This window comes from Pongo pygmaeus, chromosome 1 (assembly GCF_028885625.2).
Source record: "Pongo pygmaeus isolate AG05252 chromosome 1, NHGRI_mPonPyg2-v2.0_pri, whole genome shotgun sequence".
Classification (NCBI taxonomy): domain Eukaryota; kingdom Metazoa; phylum Chordata; class Mammalia; order Primates; family Hominidae; genus Pongo; species Pongo pygmaeus.
Window position 1 is genome coordinate 98449402 of NC_072373.2, and position 22937 is coordinate 98472338.

The window sequence follows — 22937 nt, forward strand, 5'->3', positions numbered from 1 at the left end:
TCTCCTAGTATCCAATAGTATCCTCTACCATTCACTAAGCACACTGGATTTTAATTGTTTGCTTATCTAACGCCCAGTACTTGGAACTCTTCAGAGGAAGAGACTGATTCTCTAATCCCTGAATTCCCAGGCCTACCACATACACTAAAGCACCCCTAAGGTCTGTGGACCAGATAAAGAAATCAGATGAGTGGGGGTACGCAAACCCAGGCATTCCCATTCTAAACCAAGTCGCATTGCAATCCCTGCAACAAAAGGGATCCGAGATTTCCTCCACTGGTGACTGTGACCTGGGGACTGGGAAGTACTGTATACAGGAAGATCTTGAAGAGCTGTCCCCTTGAATAGTCAGCACCAGGGTTGCAGGGAAAGTAATAGCTGAAATCCAAGTTGGGTTTTCCTGGCAACCGCCAATATTAGTCAGAGGTGGCACTTGGAGGATTCCCCAAGTCTGCTCATTCCTTTGGGATCATTCATTCCTCCCAAGGCCTCCCTTGGGAACAAAGGAAAACCCCAGAGTTTGGGATTGGGCTCTTTTCCACCCACAGCTGCTAGTAGTTTGTATTTAACCCTAAGACACAATTAAAATAAAAGGGGGCGGGGGGGAGGGGCGAGGAGTTGGTAAGCATCCCCTAGGAAACACTTAGCTTTTCTCTAAATTTATTCCAGAAAATTCTTCCAAAGGACTTTTTAAGGACCACAGCATAATGCCTTGGAAACTTAGTTTTTAACCTTTTTCTTTTCTTTTTTTTTTTTTTTTTTTTGAGACAGAGTCTCACTGTCACCCAGGCTGGAGTGCAGTGGTGCGATCTCGGCTCACTGCAACCTCTGTCTCCGGGGTTCAAGCGATTCTCATGCCTCAGTCTCCTGGGATTACAGGCGCGCACCACCACTCCCGGCTAATTTTTGTATCAGTAGAGACAAGGTTTCACCATGTTGGCTAAGCTGGTCTTGAACTCCTGACCTAAGGTGATCCGCCCGCCTCGGCCTCCCAAAGTGTTGGGATTACAGGCGTAAGCTACCGCGCCCGGCCAGTTTTTAACACTATTAGCCACACTGAAACTGAACTATTGATCAAGTGACGCCACACAAAGAGGGGTAAATCCCCTGTTCAACAAAGGGTTTGTGACGCCCCTGGGTGCTGACAAGCCAAACCGCACCCTCCCTGCGGCACTTCGCGGGCCGGTAGGGCTGGGAGCCCGGCTTCTGGGGAGGTGCCGCCCCTCCACTGGCGCAGGCCGCCGAGACCCCCGGACAGACCTCCTAGGGCTAATCTGATAGTGCCTCTGAGGTCGATAGGACTCCACGTGCCACTCCCTGCAGGGTCATCCTGCAAGTAATTCCTAGACCCGTAGGTGCCCGCAGAGCCGGTTACCTCTGGTTCTGCGCCAGCGTGCCCCACCCGCAGGACGGCTGGGTTCTTTGATTTCTACACTTTCTAAAACCAAACCCGAGAGGAAGGGCAGGCCCAGGGTGGGGATGCCCTGAAATATTCGAGAGCAGGACCGTTCCTACTGAAGAGAAGTTTACAAGAACGCTCTGTCTGGGGCGGGCGAGGCCTCAGTGAGGCGGGTCCGGGAGCCAGGGCAGGGCGTGGGCCGCGCGCCCCGGGTCGGGGGAGTCGAGGGCAGGAAGAGGGGGAGGAGACAGGGCTGGGGAGCGCCCTGTCGAGCGCCCGCCAGGCTCCTCCCGCTCCCGCGCCGCCTCCCTCTACCCACCAGCCGCACGTACTAAGGAAGGCGCACAGCTCGCCGCGCTCGCCTCTCCGCCCCGCTTCCAGCTCGCCCAGCTCGCCCAGCGTCCGCCGCGCCTCGGTCAAGGTGAGCTCCGCCCGGCCCACACGCCCCTCCTGGGTAGTCCCCAGGCCCGGACCTGCTGCCCGGGGAAACCCCTGCACCCGGCTTCGCGGGGCGTCCGGGGCACCGCGGGGCTGGGCGGGGAGCGGCTGGTAGGGAATCCGCTGCTCGGTGCTCCGGGCCACACCCAAATGAGGCCAGCAGCGCCCCTCCCCGGCCCGGGCGCGGCCGCCCCCAGACCCACGCGGAGCGGAGGAGGGGGCACTTGTTCTTTAGGAGGGGACCGTGGTGTTGGTGCCCCTGAACCTCTTCCCTCCTCCCTTTATGTTTGCGTTGCTTTACTCCCACCTTTCCTGCTTTCCCACTCGTCTCTCGGGTTACCAAATCCCTCCTGCACGCCCCTGCCCTGGCTGGCGTGTTTCTTGGTGGGTTCCGCTCGCAGGCCGGGTCTGCATGTTCGTAGCCTCCTCCCGGCTGTACCGCCCAAGTAGGCGCGGGTAGGACGAGTAGGCAGCTGGGGGCGTCCCTTCCGTAACCCTTAGTCAGTCGGCCAAACAGGCGTTTCTGGTTGGGGCTTCCTGTTGTCTGCTCGACGGGAAGGGTCTTCCTGCTGAGGGAGGGAGGTCCACTTGTTTTCTTTCTAAAGCAGTTTGGCTGGGGTTTGTGGGAGAGGGCCCTGTGTGACGTGGTTTCTCTACTGAAAGGGTTCCCTTGCTGTCTTAATAAGTGGAACCAGAAAGAGATGGAGGAAGAGCAGTTTTGATGAAGGATCTTCCAATCATAGATTAATTTGGCCTGGTGCAGTGAGACAGACAGACGTGCCATTGGTACTTGGTTCACCACCTGTGCTTTGGCCGAAGGAATGGCGCTGCCCCTAGCCGTGGACACTGCTGCCCTGTCCAGCCTCAGTCCAGCTCTGCCTAAGTGAAACAAGGAGCTCTTCCTTGTTGGCTGGGGGTGGAATGCAGAGCGCTCCAAGCCAGGCCAGCACAGGGGAGCCCTAAGCCAGATTCTGGGATGCATTAAGCCCACCCCGTTTTCTGCCCCCACCCAGTTCCGTCTTTGCGGGAGCTTCTGCAGGGTGTGGTTAGCACAAAGGGCTCCAGGATTCTCCTAGTGGTCTGAGGCCTGTGACTCAGCTGTGAGACCATGTGGGTGTGGCTGGTTGCAGATACTCTCGGTGGATGGTTTGGACAGAACACTCCCTGAAGGAAAAGAGAACTGTGCCATCTCAGAAGGCATTTTCCAAGAGGAAGTGAGTCACACCTGGTCTGGCCGCCAGTCTGCAGGAGAGGTTTCTCGACTGAACTGCCGGTGAGGGCAGTAATTAGATCTGTAAGGGCCTTGGCGAGACCGCTTTTCGTTATCGGCCAGTATGCGCCTGGCAGCCTGCCTCAGCCTTACTTGGGAGGTAGCTTTTCCCATTAAGAGGTTTGCAGTTGTTGCGGATATTTTTCCCCAGAAGCTTGAGTTTCAGTCTCCAGGAGTGAAGTTTTATGTTATGCGTTTTAGGTGAGGCCAGGCTCATGGAAACACCCAGTCGGTGATCTTTGCCTCCAACATGTTTCAGCAGATTGCAAAAGATAATGCCAGGGGTTGGAGTGGGAATGAGTTCATATAACTTATTGGAAGTTTCTTCATCGGCCCTGCCCCCACAGATTCCTATCCAGTTTCTGTTTAATCATCCCTTCCAAATGGTATATTTGTTCCTTCACAGCCAGAGGGTAGTTTCTTCACTGTAGCCCTTGATCCACCATTTGGAGTTTCTTATCTAGGTTCTTCCAATTTTTTTGGTCTACTAGGCATGAAGCAATTTTTGGATCTCACCCTGCTTTCTAGGTGATGCTCTTCCTAGCTTTTCTCCGACACATCATATAGGCCCCTTTCCTCCCGTGTGCTGGCCTCTGGCCAGCCTCCTAAGCAGCCACTCCAGTGAGGTCAGGCCTGAGCTGAGTGGAGCTGAGACTGTGTGCCTCCCTGCTTTCTACTGACAGTTCAAAAAATGTGACTTTTGTAGAGCACAACCCACTTGGTATACCCTTGGACACAGTCCAGTCTTTTAAAGCATAAAGTTGAGAGAAACAGTGGAATTCTTTCAGGGTTATAATGTATAAATTAGCACTCAAAGTGCTGAGAAAGCTAGACTAAAATTTTAACATCTTAAGTTTCTCATTTTTCTGGGGACTCAACAAATTTAGGAATCCACATCAAAAGCAAAAAAAAGAATGTACTTCATTTAAACAATTTTCCGCACTTTCTATCCCTTTACTAAATAAGTACCACCCATCCTACCAAAGGATTTAACTAAAAAGAGTTGTGACAATAGCTATGTTGGCTGATTAGCTGATGCCTAAGCATTCTTTAAGGAAAAATTGATGTAGTTGGTTAGATTGAAGGAGGTTTCTTCCAAGTTCTTTCTTCCTACTGAATTGCATCTGAAACGTTCCTTTGCTGCCCAGTTCTTTAGTGGGCAACTTTTATTTGGTGAGAGGTGAGAGAGACAGTCTGGATCCAGATCCATTGCTTCAACTCATTTTTTCTGAATTCCCTTCAGAGATCAAACTCAAGAATGCCTTCTGGGTTCAATTTTAAAAACTCCAAAATTTCTAAAGCAAAAGGAAGGAAACCTCAAACATATTTTAAATAACAGATGTTTGTTTTTACTGACGTCCTGCCGTTTATTTTCTGGGTGGGCTGTAAGAAAACTAGGGTATGGACAAGATACAGAGGAGCAAAGCAAGTCCGACTCACTCTTCAGAAGTGTCCTCTTTGAAACTGCAGCCGGGATCTGGGCATAGGTCCAAAGCAAACATTTGAGATTGTTCAGGAGCAGACACTTTTCTGAGGAGGACTTCTGCTTGCCTGCTACTCCCAGGACAACCAAAATACATCATTATCAATTTCTTAACAATTCATCAAGCAGGTTCTATGAGGGCTGGGGCACTGGCTATTGGGACCCTGCTCAAAAAACCTGCAACCTAGTGAGGAAAGAAACAGAAACACAAATAACTAGAATTCAGGCCAAATGCTTTAATAGTATTCCATTAGCTGGTGAACTCCTCAAAGGCAAGCACCGTGGAGAGCTTTGTGTGTGTGTGCATGTGTGTATGTGTGTGTGAACACCCTCATGCCTAACACCATGTCTGGGACATTCAAAGTAGGTGCTCAGGGAGGGAGAACCAAAAATGGAAAATTGAATTCCTCCTATGGTAACTAAATTTGTGGAGTCCAGAATTGCTTTCCGTAGAGAAAACTATGCAGAGAAAGATGTCTCAGCCTCCGTTCTTAAGACCTGTTGCTCAGACAAACATGTAGAGGGCATGTATAGGCATCAGAATAGAATAATTCAATAAAAGGTGAGTGGACAGCAAGGCTGTTGTATCCTGTGGAGCTCAGCAGTGAGATAGCAGCACTAGAAAAGCAAAAAGTAGAAGATGGGATGAATGAAACATGAGAAAACAGCAAGTGTTAGAAGAGAAGGAGCACAGTCATGTCATTCTGACTAGACCTGTTTAGCAGGACACATATTTTTCCTTTGCGTATGGAATGTGCACTCCTGTGTACTCTACTGTTCCGTTCATAGTTAAACACTTTTGGGGCCCCTTTCCTGGCCCTTCCCAGCTCTCACATTGTCCCCCTGAGCTCTGAGCTACGAGGCTTTCAGCCTAGTCCTGGGTAATCACACCTGCACCTCAACTACTGCCCAGGGGATTGTGTGGTTCATTTATGCACATAACAGTTATATAGTGCTCCATGAATAAAAGCAGAATAATTTGTAGTTCTGGATCAAGAGAAGCTTAAATCTCAGGCAGACAAGTAAACAATTAAATGGAATTGAATATTTCAGGTGCAAGAGTACGTTATTGGGGATAGAGAGGACACTGCTGCCCCTCAGCCCCAGCCCCAAGGCCCTCCTGTCAAAGTGTGTCTAACCAGGATGCAGGAAGCCCACATCTGCCCACGAATAGAGCTTGCAGAGTGGCTAGGTGAGGGTGGAAATGCCAGGTTGAAGTCCCTGAAGAACTTCAGTTTTGGCAGCTAACAGTCAGTGCTGCAGACAGCCCTGCCCAGGCAAGCCCCACCCAAGAACGGAGGGCCAGGCAGGGCTGACTCAGTTGGGCAACCGTTGGCTGCACTCAGACAAGAGTTACATGATTCATTCTCTAGCCAAGAGAACAGAGTTTTAATCACAACATTTCCCCCTTTCCTTTGTCTTATTTTAAAGCCAGTGTGCAACTCCTTCTTCAAAACAGAGTTCCTTGCTGTGGCCCTGGTCAGTGCCCTTTGGGGCACTGGTTACTGAGGAGACAAGGGCTTCTCCACTGATTTTCAATGCTATTTTCACCTCCTGGCTACTCCCTCCTCTGCATCCTTATTGCAGAAGGCCTACTGGACACATAGGGAGTCAGCTGGCTGCAATATTCACAATCCATCCACTGAATAAAATCGCTGGGGGAGGAGGGGAGGGGAAGACCCAGTGGGAGAAGGATGTAACTTCAGAGAGGGAAGCTCCATCACTTCGTAATGGCTGTGGGCAAGAGAGGCATGGGACTGAGTGACTTCAGACCTAAGCACTCACACAGTGTGAGGTAGCCTCACCTTGCTCTCTTGAAGAAGATACTCAAGGGTGGCCAGGATTTCCTCAGCTGACAACTTGTATTTCTTAGAAGCTCCTAAATTAGCCTTTTTAAAATTTAGAGGTCCTTACCCTGCTGCATTCCCTTTCTTAATTCTGCACTTTCCTTCTGCCCTGTCATCTGAAAAAAGTAAACTAGGTACCCCACCCAGTTCCAATTTCTGGGATCTTTGGGAATTGATCCTGAAGTGTTCTGCTGCTCTGAACTTGAGCACAGGTATTTTTAAACCTCTGTGGTGTCTGACTCCTTTCCTGAGTTATTTAAGAACTGGGGTGGGATCCCACGTCCTTCTCCCAGAGGTGACTCTCCCAGTTCAGTTCTCTTAAATTGCTGGACTTGGAGTACCAGTCCAGGCAAGGCAGACTGTCTGTAAGCCCACTGCCATCTGAAACCCATATGAGGGATGGGGGATGAGCCAGATCTGAGCTGTGTCAGAAGAGAAGGAAAAGGGTGTGGTTCCCCTGGAATTCATCTCACAGCAGACCTTGAAGCATTAATTTGCAGCTCTCTCCAAGATAACTAACTGCCTTTCAGATGACTCATGGCAGATTCTGATTTATAGCATTCTTTGGCCTGCTGGTTCCCATACTTTTCTGGAGATGAAGGGGTAGAATTTACAATTCTTAAGTGTTAATTGCTCAGTCCTCATGTTTACCAACTCCACCTTCTCCTCTGTAAAAGATAGCATTTGAGAATCAGTGTTGAACAGGCATCTCTCAGAGATAGGAACCAGACCAAAGCATGTCTCAGGTTCCTGTTAGAGCTCTTCAGCAGAGGAATTTGCCAGCCCTTCAATCTAAGCTCAAAGCCTACTCTTGTGATTATTTATTTTTATTTTTCAGTGCTATATTACAGTTTCCATTCACGTTCACCTGTTTCCTATCCAGTAGTGATTTTAGGTGATATTAGCCAAAGCTTATCTGTTCTCGCCAAATGATTCCTTCCAATTAAGCCAAAATTCACTGAGGTTCTATTAAGTACCACGTACTGGGTCTTGATGAGACATAATACCCCTAGTTCATTATACCCAAATGTAATGATTTGACATGTTTCCTTTCCTTTCTTATAAACGCTTCATGATGAAAGCTCTTGCTCTCCCACTGTACCCCAGACTGTGAGAGCAGCTTATCTGTCTAATGTCACTAACAACATAGGAGGCCCTCAAATGAGTTAGGTTATAGTATTACTTGTTGCTTCTCAAGTGAACTAGACAATGGACTTTGAGTAGTTTTCTATTTAGGTAGAGCAACTGCATTTTACTGCCAGAGATGCAACTGTCTTTATTGCAATAAATAACAAGTTCAGAACTTTAGTAAAGAATAAATACATATAGGCCGGGCACAGTGGCTCACGCCTGTAATCCCAGCACTTTGGGAGGCCGAGGTGGGCGGATCAAGAGGTCAGGAGATCGAGACCACGGTGAAACCCCGTCTCTACTAAAAATGCAAAAAAATTAGTCGGGCGCAGTGGCGGGCACCTGTAGTCCCAGCTACTCGGGAGGCTGAGGCAGGAGAATGGCGTGAACCCAGGAAGCAGAGCTTGCAGCGAGCCGAGATGGCGCCACTGCACTCCAGCCTGGGCGACAAAGCGAGACTCCGTCTCAAAAAAAAAAAAAAAAAAAAAGAATACATATATACCCAGCAGATAAATTCATTTGTAAGCAGATTTCTAAACTCTAGAATCACACTGAACCAAGTTACCACGTTAAGCTTAGAAGGGTGAAGTTTTCATATTCACCAGACTTGACAGTGTGGATTGTTAGTATCAGCCATATCTAAGAATCCCATTTACTAGTGCCAAGAGAAATTATGAACTATCTGTTCTTTCAGTAGGTGCTTTGTCAGTTAAAAAGAGGAACACTGGGCCGGGCGCAGTGGCCTGTAATCCCAGCACTTTGGGAGGCCGAGGTGGGTGGATCACCTGAGGTCAGGAGTTTGAGACCAGCCTGCTCAACATGGCAAAACCCCGTCTCTACTAAAAATACAAAAAATTAGCCGGACATGGTGGCAGACGCCTGTAATCCCAGCTACCCGGAAGGCTGAGGCAGGAGAATCGCTTGAACCTGGGAGGCGGAGGTTGCAGTGAGCCAAGATCGCACCACTGCACTCTAGCCTGGGCAACAAGAGCGAAACTCCATCTCAAAAAAAAAAAAAAAAAAAAAGTGGGGGGGAACACTGATCTTGCTTTTCTAAATGATTAGAGTTTCTATTCTTCATTAGGTTATTCATGCAAATTAGCTGGAGTTAGCTAAACCCCTTTATTTACAGCACCAGTGTCTGAGGTGTCTATTTCTACCAACAAGAGACCCAAACTGGGGTGGACTGGTTCTTAGATTCATTCACTGAATTTTTAAAGCTGGAGAAGATCAGATGGATGATCTAATCTCCATCCTTCCAGTTATCCTAAAAAGGCTGGCAATACATATGGCTTAAAAGTTAATGTAAACCCACATAGATGAACCTGGAGGACATTACGCTTAGTGAAATAAGCCAAGCACAGAAAGACAATTACCAGATGATCTCACTCATGTGGAATCTTAAACACTGAATTTCATAGAACTAAAGAATAGAATGGGCTGGGGCGATTGCACTGGAGTGATGTTCAGGAGATGTTGGTCAAAAGATACAAAGTTTCAGTTAGGAGGAATAAGTCTAAGAGATCTACTGTACAACAGTGTGACTATAGTTAATTACAATGTATTGTATTCTTGCCAAATAGTTAAGAGTGGCTAAGTGTTCTCACCACAAAAGTGCTAACTATATGAGGTAATGCATATGTTAATTAGCTAGATTCAGTCATCCCACAATGTATATATACCTGAAAACATCATGTTGTACACGTTAAATACATACAATTTTATCTTTCAATTTAAACAAAATTAATTCCTGCATAAAGTCTGCCAAAAAAAGTTAATGTAGACCCTGTTACTTTACATCCTTTAATAGGCTTCAACAGACCACACCAAAATGCCATCTCAAATGGAACACGCCATGGAAACCATGATGTTTACATTTCACAAATTCGCTGGGGATAAAGGCTACTTAACAAAGGAGGACCTGAGAGTACTCATGGAAAAGGAGTTCCCTGGATTTTTGGAAGTAAGTGTTGAAAGGCTTACAAAGAACCAGACATAAAAGTCAATGCTTCTAGGCCTTGGTTTCTTTTCCTTCTTGTTTCCATCCCTTCCCTGTGGAGGTCACCACTAGTGAATGAATGAATGTAGTCACCTGAAGGAATGAATGAATCACCTCATTCATTCATTTATTAAATAGTATTGAGTACCTGCTATTTGTAAGATAATGTTGAGGAAACAGAAAGTAATGAAGACACAGCCCCAACCTTCAAGGAGCTTACAGTCTGCAGGTGAAATAAGACTGCATACAAATAACCACAATATGAGCTGTTTGTTGGAAAATTCCATCTGGTTATCTGTGTCTGTTGTGACGATGTTGGGGACAGAGTTGGGAGAAACAAAGCTTTTCACAAAAGAGTAGTCAACCAGAAAATGGCTACCTTCAGGTCCAAAAACCTGGTGGTGGAGATGCCACATCCTGGTCACATTCCATTTTGAGCAACTCGAATCTCCCTTCTTAAATCTCTTCAGATAAAGAGATTGTTTTTTCTTTTTCTAATACTACAAGGAGCAGTGTCAGTCATCTACTGAATAAAAGCCACTCCAGAAATAACTGCTTTTCACATAATAATGCTCTGACAACACAGGAGCAGTTTGAGTTTATGTCTCACCTTTGACAGACTGAGAGATGCATGAAGACCTAGAAGAGGACTCTGCCATCAGCTCAGATACATCACTCAGGACATGGGGCCACAAGGCACAGTTGTCCTTTTATATTCCAGGTTCTTGAGAGGTGGCTGTTGAATTCAACCGAAGGTGAAACATTGCATGACAAAATAGTAGACTGAAATGCAAGCCCTTCTTTCCCTACCACAATTGTAGTCACCTGAAAAGATTGTTTCTGTGCTTGGTGTTGAATAATGCATTAACCTCTAAAGGGCGAGAGGAGATATGGTAAAACGTTGGGTCCTGCCTCTTGTCATCTGCCTGGTAAATAGCACATTAGTCAAGCCCCTGACTCCTGCAATCAAGAAACATGAGGCTTTTTAGTATACTATAATTCGTATGTGATCAATATCAGTTAAATAAACAGATATAAATAGCCTAACTACTCTCTCAGAGCTGCAGTTATTACCTAATGCTATCCCAGAATGAGTTAGAATATGCAGGTCCTCTGCTTTTGTAGAGTCCTGTGATATAGGCCCAGACCAGGAGTTAGAAGATCTGGCTCTGCCTTAACTAACAATGGGCAGGTTGCTTCAGCTCTCTAGTCTTCAGTTTCCTCCCCTGTAAAATTAGAGAGGGCTGGATATAATTATCTGCAAGGTCACTTTCACTTTCTACGATCATTCAAGACAAGCATTAAGACGCAAGGACAAAATGTGCTCATTGTAAGCCTGCCTGTCCTATGGGCAAAGGCATTCTCAGTACACTAAACACTTGTTAAGAGTGTTGTTAAGAGCCAGAGTGAGTATCGCATGAGACACAGACCCTTTCTTCCTAAAGGTTTTGTGGCATGAGGCACATAAAGGGTATATGTAGTGTGGAGCACTAAACATGGCAGGGTAATTTATTCAGGCACAGAGTCATAATTCCGGAAACACCTACACTCACTGCATTAACAGCGCATTTTGTTTCTAAAGTAAACCCCTTATGTCATCCAGATTTCACTCATTCTGACCACAGCCAGGAAGCTGAGGGTGAGGCCAGAATTAGCTGAAACCCACCAAGAGCTGCATAGAGCAGGTTTAGCTAGAGTAGGAGTTTGCAGTGCTCATGTGGGAAATGCTGCTGCTATACTTTTAGGAATTTCTAAGTGCAATTTAGAAACATCTAGCACACTTGAAACACTGCGTATACTCATGAATATAGTCATCAGAATTCATAAATAGTTTACCTGAGCCCTTTAACAACCTCAAATAGGCCATATTTCTCTCTCTGGTTGACGGCATGGACCCTACAGGAAAAACCACACCTTACCGCTTCTGACCAGCATCACTACAAAAAGGAGTGCTGAAGCCAATCACCATGTAAGCAAGATAAAAGCAAAGGGGATCTTGCCTGCCCGTCTCTGTTCCATACATTCTTACCAGGCACTGAGAGTCATGGGGAGTTTAAGACTCCATCCCACATACTCCTTTTGAAACTGGTCCAATATACAACATCCAGCGAAGAGTATAGGATGGCATAGACTTACCAACTCAAAGAATGGAAGGATTCTAGAAACATTATAGTGCAACCTCCTCAATTCATCGTTGATACACAAAGGCCCACTAAGCTGTGTGGTTCACTCAGCATCACGTGGTTAATATGATATGAGGCCACACTAGCTTGGCCTCAGCTGCGCCAAGAAGAATGAGAGCTGCCTTCTCCAAATCTAAAACAACCCATGGCATTATTAACACCTCTTTAAAATCCATAGGACAGTGATCCAAAACTTACTCCCTAAATCATAAATATCTTTTCATAAGGAGTTTCCTTTGTAAGGGATTTGACCATGCCATTAGAAATAAAATTTTAATAAGAGAATGTAAGTTTAAACCATAAAATAAGGAGCTTAGGGTGGTTCTTAGGCAGAATCTAAATATGAAATTACTGAAATGCTCCCTCAAGGCAAAAAAAAAAAAAATACATTTAGATGAACTCCAAAGGTTGCTTATGACTTAAAACAAGAGCTCAAGTAATTGGGAGATATAGACACAATTCTCAGCAGTACGAATCAAATAAGCTCATCATTGCAACCTTTGACTGATATTTCTTGCCTTTGTTTTTTTTGTTTGTTTGTTTGTTTGTTTTTCCAGAATCAAAAAGACCCTCTGGCTGTGGACAAAATAATGAAGGACTTGGACCAGTGCAGAGATGGCAAAGTGGGCTTCCAGAGCTTCTTTTCCCTAATTGCGGGCCTCACCATTGCATGCAATGACTATTTTGTAGTACACATGAAGCAGAAGGGAAAGAAGTAGGCAGAATTGAGCAATTCCCTCCTCCCTGATAAGAGTTGTCCCAAAGGGTCGCTTAAGGAATCTGCCCCACAGCTTCCCCCATAGAAGGATTTCATGAGCAGATCAGGACCCTTAGCAAATGTAAAAATAAAATCTAACTCTCATTTAACAAGCAGAGAAAGAAAAGTTAAATACCAGATAAGCTTTTGATTTTTGTATTGTTTGCATCCCCTTGCCCTCAATGAATAAAGTTCTTTTTTAGTTCCAAATTTGAGACAGAATGTTTGTTGTTCCCTCAGAAATGCTTGTTCCCCAAGAGGCAGCTTGCCCTTGGGCAGCTAGCACACAGCAGAGCTTTTCTCACAGAGCTGGCAAAATGAGAAAACACTCTTCATTCCGGCTTGGAGTCTGACTTCTCTAATTGTTCTGCCCTTGTAGCTGTGTCTATATGAAGGACTCAAACTTGAAGGATTGGGAGAAGGCTCTACAGGAATAGATTGTAAGTTTATAATTACTGGGCACAGTTTTGCCCAGTTAAATCAGTGTTTTTCTACCCAGAACTTTGCATGCCTGCAATGTCTGAATCCATTTTTCATAGCAAAGTGTCAGCAAACCTAAGGCAGAACTAGAAGAACCAATCAGGAGAGGGTGTAGCTTGACACCTTGGTAATAACATCACATTAGCATCTATTAAGTCAACTCCCAGATGTCAGGAAATATGGTAGGCATGACTTACACACGGGGCAGTGCACTTTTGTTGAAAATGAAGTGTCAGTACTGATGTCTTGATAGACAATCAATGCAAAATGTTCCTCCTAGCCCTTTTTTGTGCCTGTTAGAAGCTTCAGGGTATATGTGCATCACATGCTATATGCTTATTAATAACACAGTACCCTATGCTTTTATGGAGAGGTGATATATGAATTCCATGAATTGGCACAAAGCATTGTTCCAAGTAAATAGGTCAAAAAAGATGGAATATTTACTTTTTTATTTTTTTGAGACAGAGTCTTGCTCTGTCACCCAGGCTGGAGTGCAGTGATGCGCTGCAAACTCCGCCTTCCCAGGTTCACACCATTCTCCTGCCTCAGCTTCCCGAGTAGCTGGAACTACAGGTGCCTGCCACCATGCCCGGCTAATTTTTTGTATTTTTAGTAGAGACAGGGCCTCACCGTGTTAGCCAGAATGGTCTCGATCTCCTGGCCTTGTGATCTGCCCGCCTCAGCCTTCCAAAGTGCTGGGATTACAGGCGTGAGCCACCGCGCCCGGCCTGGAATATTTACTTTTATGATTGGACACATCAATATAACTCTGGGAAAAACTTCCATCTCACTCTGGGAAAAAGTGCAATATAAGGTTATCGATAGTCACAAGGAAAAGCATGCAAAAGAGAACAGGATAGTTCAAAACTGGCTTTGGTAGAAAGAAATCCATAATAAAGTCAAAGTCAAGAAAAACATTCCAACCATTTTATTTTATCTCAGTCAACAAATGAACAACGTAAAACAAACCATAGCTTTGCGGCTGATGCATTATATCAGCAAGTTTACAAAGAGGGATTTATTACAGGAGTATTAATGAAGGAGGGGAGTTGATTAGTTAAAGGAAGTGACTCTAGATTGACAACAGGAATGACTTCCAAACCCATGCTACAGAACTGGGCCGCCAAGGAGCTGCTGGCTCAGGAAGCTGCCTGCTGAATGAGGAGCCATAGCCACAGCTGGCTGCTCCAGGACCATGGCACAGTCTGCACAAGCAAACGCACATTCCCATCACCCTCCCTCTCCACATATGGCTGGGCTCTCATAGCCAAGTCTCAATGAGGTGCATCTGACTGGCAGAGCCTCAACCACAACAAATTCCTAACCGCAAGGGACTCTGGGAAATAAAGCTCTAACGTTTTCCAACCTTTGCACACTAGCAGCTGATTCTACCACAGTGACAATTCCTAATCCTATGTGAAGTCTTTCAACCTGGCAGTTAAAGAAATTGTGGCTCCAAGGAAAGGAGGCTCTGGAAGATAACGTCTGTAATAGATACAGAGACAAGAAAAAAAAAAAAAAAACTGGCCCATCACAGTAAGGCAATCCATGAGAATTTGTGTCAGTCCAGATTCACCCCTTTGGTTTACCTGCCTCCTGGGCAACTGTGTTTACTGGGTATTAGGAGGATTAGTGGTCAACTCACAAATGACAGGGAAAATTATAAAAGGGAGATACTATGCGCTCACATGTCCTGAAATCCATAGCAAACTTTCACACTCTAAGTCTCTTTTACCTGAAAACAAACACAACTATCCCAGGAGGAGGGAGGCTCTCAGGGTAGGAGAAAGGAAGCATCAACTCATCTTCACAGTGGGTATGTAGATTCAGAAAAATTCTGAAGCAATGTGTTATTCCCAGCAGATTACCCCAAACTCTCATTCAGAAAGGTGCCCAGTACCAGGAAATGATCTGAGTCACTGTATTTGGGATGGACGTGTATGTGTATTGAGGGAAAGGGTTATGACACCTTCCTCGCTTTGGCCTTATTGCTCATTTAGTAGGGAGCTGTATGAGGAAAATAAAAATGGTATTTATGGCTTGAAATCCTACATGGCTCTTTGTGCCAACAAAAACACACGGATCCCACAATCTGACCTGCTAAAACTGCTGTCTCGGCTTCAGGGGTTGCAGCCCAATGGCTCCCAGGGGGCAAAACTGCCATTATGCCAACAGTCGTCAAGAGGAACCATCTGGAAAATTCCACTCATTCTGCTACATGGCTGAGTTGTAAAAAGTAGATCCCGCCCCTCCCCACACCCAGTTACGAAAAAAGAATGAATAGCAGTGCAGAAAGTCAGTTTCAAACACGCTGCAGAGCTGACCCTGAAAAACATCATTTTTCTCTCTTGGACCCACTCCCTTGTCCAAGTCCCCTGAACAGCGGCCAACTACCTGTGATTTTATAGTTTTCTACCTAACCCATCGCACTAGGAGACCGAGGACAAGTCTACAAACCTCTCTCTTTCAAATTTGACCAATTTGTGATTGGTCAAGTGATTGTTCAAGTCCCTTCTCCAGCTCTTAACCCCACAGGGATAGTTGTGAATAGAAATTCATTCACTTGGCAAATATTAACAAGGGCTACCATGTGAATGGCACCAAGCAATGTTCTGTATAAAGGCAGGTACGAAGAAGCAGATGACCACAGTGCCTGCTCAAGAAGATTACAATCTATATTGAAAGATAATAGATAAAGCAGACCAAAAGTTAACTGACAACACAACAGAGCATTGGCAAGGGAGACATGTGATGGGCACCTCTGGTCACTGTTGATAGGTATGTAATTTACACAACCTTTCAGAAAGGCAAAAGTTGGCAATATGTACCTGAATCCTTTAATGTGTTTTCTTTGACCCAGTATTTCTATTCCTAAGAATTTCTCTTAGCAAAATAATCAAAGATACTTATGATATTCATATACAAAGCTATTTGATGCAGCATTATTTAGAATAGCTAAAACCTAAAGAAAACCTCAATGTTCAACAATGGGGTCATGGTTAAATAAGTTATGTTTAGATTGTTGAGATGTACATGGGATGCTATATGGCCCATCAAAACCATCACTTTGAAAAATATTAAATGAGATGGGGAAATGTCTATGTAAAGTAAAGCAGACTGCAAAATTGGTATATAATCGGATTCTTTTCTTTTCTAAATATGCGTGTCTGCTTGAGTGCATGCCTGCACAGACACACACACACACACACAGAGAGAGAGAGAGAAAGAGAGAACAAGACAGAGAGCAAGAGTGAGCGAGAGAGAGAGAGAGAGAGAAATAAAGGGAATACACCCAGCTGTGTTTAGTTTCCAGAGTAGGAGTTACTGGCTGGGGAAATTGTTGCTCCAGAAAGACGTATATGAGACTATTGTAATTTTCTTTATATACAGTGCTATATTATCTTAATTTTCTGTGCAATTCTTTCCTAGCCCACCTACATGCACTTGCACTTTCACAATCCATAAAATTTTAAATAATATATTTTGAAAGCGCCTGTGTATTTATTGAAGGTCTACCATGAGTCAGGACCTGTATGAGATACTTTTTAAGCATTTATCTTACTTGGACCTCACAATAACCCTGTTAAGGTATTATAACATCCATTTTACAGATGACAAAACTAAGACTTAAGTAGCTCCCTCAAAGTCCCACAGCACTTATTGTTTCAAGATTTAAACACAGATATCAAGATAGTCTCCTTCCTTCCTTCCCTCCTTCCTTCCTTCCCTCCTTCCCTTTCTTTCCTTTCTTTCTTTTTCTTTTTTCTTTTTTAGAGTAAAGTGAAAAGCAAGGAAAGGAATAAAGAGCGGCTACTCCATAGGCAGAGAGCAGCTTGTATTCTGCAGTTGTCTCAAGGGGCTATTTGAGTAAATTAACTATCAACTGTGTTATTCTTTCAAAAAAGTAAGAGATTTCGTGGGTTAGATGAGGCTAGTCAGATAAGATTTTGTGTAAGAGATAAGATGTTATGTGGTCTTTGAAGACTGGAAGAAATTTGGATTTGGATACCAGCTAACATTGAGTTCTTACTATATTGCAGGCTCTGTTCTAGTGCTTCGCAAGTATTAACTCGTTTGTTCTTCCCAACAACTATGAAGTAGGTACTATTACTGTTCCCACTTTACAGGTGATTTGACCAAGGTGGAGGCAGGATTTGAACACAGGTGGTCTAAGATTTTAGCCACTCTTCTCTGCTGCATCCCTGGACATAGTAATGATGGAGCAAAGGAATGTCCAGGACGCATAAAACTCAGGAGGCCACATAGAATCCAGCAGGTCTAAAGTGGTGTGTGCTCCCTGCAGAAAGTGTGTGTAGGTGGGATAGGACAGGCAGGAGGTGTTAAAGGAATAATAAATGGAAAGAATAAAGGATATGTTGTGGGCGAGTTTACTCAATAAAAATCTCTACAGGTCCTAGGTTTGGGTTATTACTACTCCTTCGGGAAAAAGAGATGGCCCTCGTCTAAAAGGAGACAATCAGACAGTATGTTCTTGTGAATGTTCAACCCACTTTTCTCCATTGCTCACATTCCAGTCACATTCTGGCGACAAAAGATAAAACAGGGTGGGGATTCACTTTTATCTTTCTGAGAAGCTCTAAGTACAGAGGAAAAAAATTTGACCTCTGGCAAGTCATGCCAAAATTGAGAGGGAAAAAAATCAAGATGATAGGGACACAGCATCTAGGTGAGAAAAGCCTCTGATAGAACATTAGTTCATCTAGTTTCCCACTGAGATTCCAACTCATCTGAAAAATGGTATGTTCACTCTAATGGTAGCTACTGTATATTTTTTTAAATGCATGAAAATGGGAATTAGCCGGGCGTGGTGGTGCATGCCTGTAATCCCGGCTACTTGGGAGGCTGAGGCAGGAGAATCACTTGAACCCAGTAGGTGCAGGTTGCAGTGAGCCGAGATCATGCCACTGCACTCCAGCGTGGGCAACAGAGCAAGACTCCATCTCAAAGAAAAAATAAAAATAAATGCATGAAAGTAGGCAAAGTCTGGAAGGGGTTACATAAAATGAAAATAAATTTCATAACATGGAAATAGTCATGTTATCAATGTTTTCTTTAGCATCGTTACATTGTCCTTTCAATAAGGGGGGAAATAATTTCAGTTAGCTCTCTGGACACAGAACTTGACCCTCTCAGTGTAAAAATCATATTTGCCATGTTACCCAAAGCAGCTAATCAATGAGCAGCCCCTGCATTGCCGGCTCTTCCTGCAAAAGCTCAGGCTACTCCCTTCAATCTCTTCTGGGCATTTCCATTAAGGCCCTGATGAGCATTAGGAGCACTTAGCCTCAAGCCTGTTTTTCTAGAAGGAGGAGAGGGTGATTCAGCTTTGCTCTCTGCAGGGAGGACTCTGCTCTGTCCTGCCCCACTCTGGGACAGGTCGCCACAGTGAGTCAGTCCACAGAGCCAGGTGTCTTGGTCATATTACAAATTTACAAATTAAAATTTCCCTTCAATGATGTGATTTAAAGCACCATAGAAAGTAGCAAATTACATAGAAAATGTGGTCACTGGCATGCAAAGTTTACAGTCTCGTGGAATAAGACTTCATTTCAAAGCAACAATACTTGACAATATATACGAGTTAAAAGAATATCAGTGAGTGGTAAATGCTGGTGTTAGCTCTGCAGGTAGAGGGTTGTGTGAAAGAAGGATTCACGTGAGAAAGAACAGAGAGGAAAATCCACTATGGGCAGGGCAGTGTTGGGAGGACAAGGCGTCTGGTCTGGGGAGTTCATCTGGCCTGGGGAGTTACTTGAGCTGAGGAGTTCGAGGCTGCAGTGAACTATGATGGCACCACTGCACTCCAGCCTAAGTGACAGAGCAAGACCCTGTCTCAAAAAATACAAAAAACAAATTTAATAAAGTTATAATGTTTAACATAATTCATAGCTTTTAAAATATTTTTAAGAACTTTTCTATATTGAGTAAACAAGCATTGTTTTAATAATTATATATTAATGTGATTTTTAAAGATTTTAAGTGCATATGGTTAGTAATCCATGGTAAGAGAAGCTAAAGTTTGGATGAGATTACTAAAACAGGAAGGGAAGAATGAGATAGATGAAAACGTCATCTCCAGGGTTCCTTAAGCCCAGGCTTATCTATGGAACACACATTCTGCTGAGCTCTTAACATGCTTTATCTCATTTAATCCTCACAGTGACTCTCTGAGTTGAATATTCTTATTGGCCCCACATTACAGATTAAGAAACTGAGCTGTAGAGAAGTAATTTGTCCAAGGCCACACAACTTTTTAAGTGGTAGAGTGTGGTTCATACCCAGGTCTGAAATTAAAGTCTATGCCTTTAGCCAAACAACTATTTAGTCCATGGGGAAGAAGCCAGAAAATCAGAATTGAGAATCAAGTCTAGGCATTCTCTTCACCAGAGACTAATTGCTCCTGCCTGAGGGGCAACAGCATAATTGTTTAAGAGCATAGACTCAGATCAGGAGCCAGATTTCTGGGTTCAAATTTACAAGCTGTGTGACCTCGAGCAAATTACTCAGCCTCTCTGTTCCTCAAATTTATCCTCTGTAAAATGGAGATAATAATAGAACTAGGATTAAGTTACTATCCTAGAGCACCTAGAATAATGCTTGGCATATAGTTGGCACTATATTAATATTGACTAGATTAGTCAATATTATATAATATATATAAGATGTCCATGTTGGTGCATCTCAGTAGCACAGAGAGGCAAAAGCAAGCGTGTTTATTCTAGCAGGCATACTCAGGAAGAAAAGTCAGACCTTTGGTACTGAGTTAGTCAAACATTAATTGAGGGCAGCTTCTTTCGCTAGATCTCTACCAAATGGCACTGTATGTTTGCTCCAGTAAAATCTCTTCGCATTCTAGCTTATCAAGTCATAAAACAAGGACCTAACTAAATTCCAGTCATTTTCAGGGCACTCCCTACAGGGAACTTAAGCTTTTAAAATATTGCAGGTAAGTGAGCATTACACTTTGGGCTCAAAGCAAGCATTAATCTTGGGGTCATGCCTAGGTTCTCCTGTGTGACTTTGGGCAAGTTACCTCACTTTTCTGGACCTCCACTACATCACGTGCAAATTGGGGGAAACAATATCCACCCTCAGAGAGTTGTGTAAGGATTAAATAACAATATATAACCTACACTTGTCCTTTCCTGCTTTTCTTCTATTAAAAAGAACTAGAAACCTTTATTTTCCTCTAAGGTTAATCCCTCCTGCCGTACTCTGATCTCATCTCCTCCCGGCCTTCTGCAAGATTTCACTCCACCAATCTGCTTGCTTCCTTATCTTCTTTCCATTGCTCCCTCTACCAAGTCATTCTACTCCTTCCTATTAACGTTTTATATATGTTTAAGTCTCTTCTATTAGAAGAAGAAAAAGAAAGCAGTCCCTCAAATCCCATATCCTGCAAATCTCTTGAAAGAATTGAGCTTACTTGCTACCTCCATTTTCTCACCTTTCTCAATTATTTCTGATCTGTATTATCCCTACACTGCTTCTTTAAAAATGCTTTCACCCAAACTACCCAAAATCTCCTGCTAATAGACCATTTTTAGCCCTTAATTTATTTGACTATTCTGCAGGATTTGCTCTTTTTGGCCATTCTCTCTTTTAAAACACTCTTCCCTTGGGCTCCATAAGGTCGCATTTCCTCCTGCCTCTCGGGCTTACTCTTATTCTCCCTTGTAGCATCCTTTCCTCCTTTTTTTTTTGAGACGGAGTCTCGCTCTGTTGCCCAGGCTGGAGTGCAGTGGTGCGATCTCGGCTAACTGCAAGCTCCGCCCCCCGGGTTCACGCCATTCTCCTGCCTCAGCCTCCCGAGTAGCTGGGACTACAGGTGCCCGCCACCACGCCCGGCTAATTTTTTTTGTAGTTTTAGTAGAGACGGGGTTTCACCATGTTAGCCAGGATGGTCTCGATCTCCTGACCTCGTGATCCGCCTGCCTCGGCCTCCCAAAGTGCTGGGATTATACAGGTGTGAGCCACCGCGCCTGGCCAGCCATCTCTTCCTCCTTAAATGTCGGTCTTTCTATCTCTTCCGCCCTCTTCTCTACCCACATTAACTCTATCCCTGGGTAATCTCATTACCATCACCCTCACCCCATTCAGTTATCATCACTAAAGTAACAACCCTGCGTGGATGTTCCACAGGCCTCACACTCAACATCAAAGCGACACTCATCTTCCCCACCCTACCTCACTCAACATGTGAACAGACCCATCTTCTCAGGGTCCTTGGTTTCAAACAACAAAATTTGCTCAGGTTTGTTTAAGCAGAAAGGAATTTTATTAAAATACTCCTAATTCATCGGTCTACTTTGTTTTGCCCACTCCAATCCACCCTGCCCATTCAGCTAAACTGGGCTTTCTTTTTTTTCTTTTTCTTTTTTTTTTTTTTTTGAGACGGAGTCTCACACTGTCGCCCAGGCTGGAGTAGAGTGGTGCGATCTCGGCTGACTGCAACCTCTGCCTCCCTGGTTCAAGTGATTCTCCTACCTCAGCCTCCCAAGTAGCTGGGATTAAAGGCACCCGCCACCATGCCCAGCTAATTGTATTTTTAGTAGAGACGGGGTTTCATTTTGTTGGCCAGGCTGGTCTCAAACTCCTGACCTCATGATCCACCTGCCTCAGCCTCCCAAAGTGCTGGGATTACAGGCGTGAGTCACCGCGCCCCGCCCACACTTGGCTTTCTAAAATGCATTCCAACCCTGCAGTAGATTTCATTTGTTCTCAGGACTAAGTTTAGACTCTCAGAAGATGCTGTCAGTGTCCTGCCCACATACCCTTGTCCCGCCCTTGGTGTCACTTACAGACTGTTCGCTTACATACAATGTCTGGCTGTGTCTCATCTCTTAGCCTGAGGGCATTCTCTGAAGAGTTCAGGGCAGGCAAGAAGTGTTGGGGAGTTAAGGCTCCCAGAAGGTACCTCCAGCCACTGAGGGATGAAAGTGCTGAATAAATGCCCCCACTTCCTCACTGGGTGCAACCACTCAGAGGCATGTTCTATACCCATCTCGCAGAGGGTCTCAGTGCGACAGAGCTTCAGTTGCCCAGTCCAGTAACCTGCTTGTTAACACAACTCTATGGGCTTGCTTCCCTTCTCTGTCTTACTTCCCCATTCCTTCACCATTCTGTTTATTTGGAATCACCTTCCAAATAAACTACTTCCATCCAAACACTTGCTTCAATTTCTGCTTTTGAAGTACCCTAACCTAAGACAGTCTTCTTTTCTTTAACTTTTACTTTAAGTTTAGGGGTACATATGCAGGATGTGCAGGTTTGTTGCATAGGTAAACATGTGTCATGGGGGTTTGTTATACAGGCTATTTCATTGCTCAGGTTTTTTTGTTTTGTTTTGTTTTGTTTTGTTTTTTGAGATGGAGTCTCGCTCTGTCACCCAGGCTGGAGTGCAGTGGTGCAATCTCGGCTAACTGCAACCTCCACCTCCCAGGTTCAAGCAACGCTCCTGTCTTAGCCTCCCTAGTAGCTGGGACTACAGGTGCGTAATTTTTGTATTTTTAGTAGAGACAGGGTTTCGCCATGTTGCTCAGGCTGGTCGCAAACTCCTGGCTTCAGATGATCCACCTGCCTCCCAAGGTGCTGGGATTACAGGCCTGAGCCACCACACCCAGCCATCACTCAGATATTAAGCCTAGTATCCATTAACTATTTTTCCATTAGTTATTAAATCTCTCCCTCTCCCACATTCCACCCTCCAATAGGCCCCAGTGTATGTTATTCCCCTCTATGTGCCCATGTGTTGTCACCATTTAGCTCCCCCTTATAAGTGAGAATAGGTGGTGTTTGGTTTTCTGTTCCTGCATTAGTTTGCTAAGGAAAATGGCCTCCAGCTCCATGCATGTCCCCACAAAGGACATGATCTCATTCTTTTTTATGACTGCGTAGTATTCCGTGGTGTATATGTACCCCACATT

At 44.6% G+C, this 22937-nt stretch overlaps 2 protein-coding genes across 2 annotated transcripts in view; one reads left to right on the forward strand and one right to left on the reverse strand.

Annotated features, from left to right (window-relative positions):
- The window catches only part of LOC129032301 (neuroblastoma breakpoint family member 3-like), a 40147-nt gene extending 31580 nt beyond the window's left edge, over positions 1-8567 (reverse strand). The window contains 1 exon segment of the mRNA XM_063650835.1: positions 2145-8567. The gene's annotated coding sequence lies outside the window, so the exon portion shown is untranslated.
- Positions 771-12717, forward strand: S100A10 (S100 calcium binding protein A10). The gene is made up of 3 exons (XM_054479432.2): positions 771-1820; positions 9379-9531; positions 12308-12717. Exons 2-3 carry the CDS (start codon positions 9400-9402, stop codon positions 12467-12469), a joined length of 294 nt encoding a protein of 97 aa, XP_054335407.1. The 5' UTR covers positions 771-1820; positions 9379-9399; the 3' UTR covers positions 12470-12717.
- The last annotated feature ends 10220 nt before the right edge of the window (positions 12718-22937 follow it).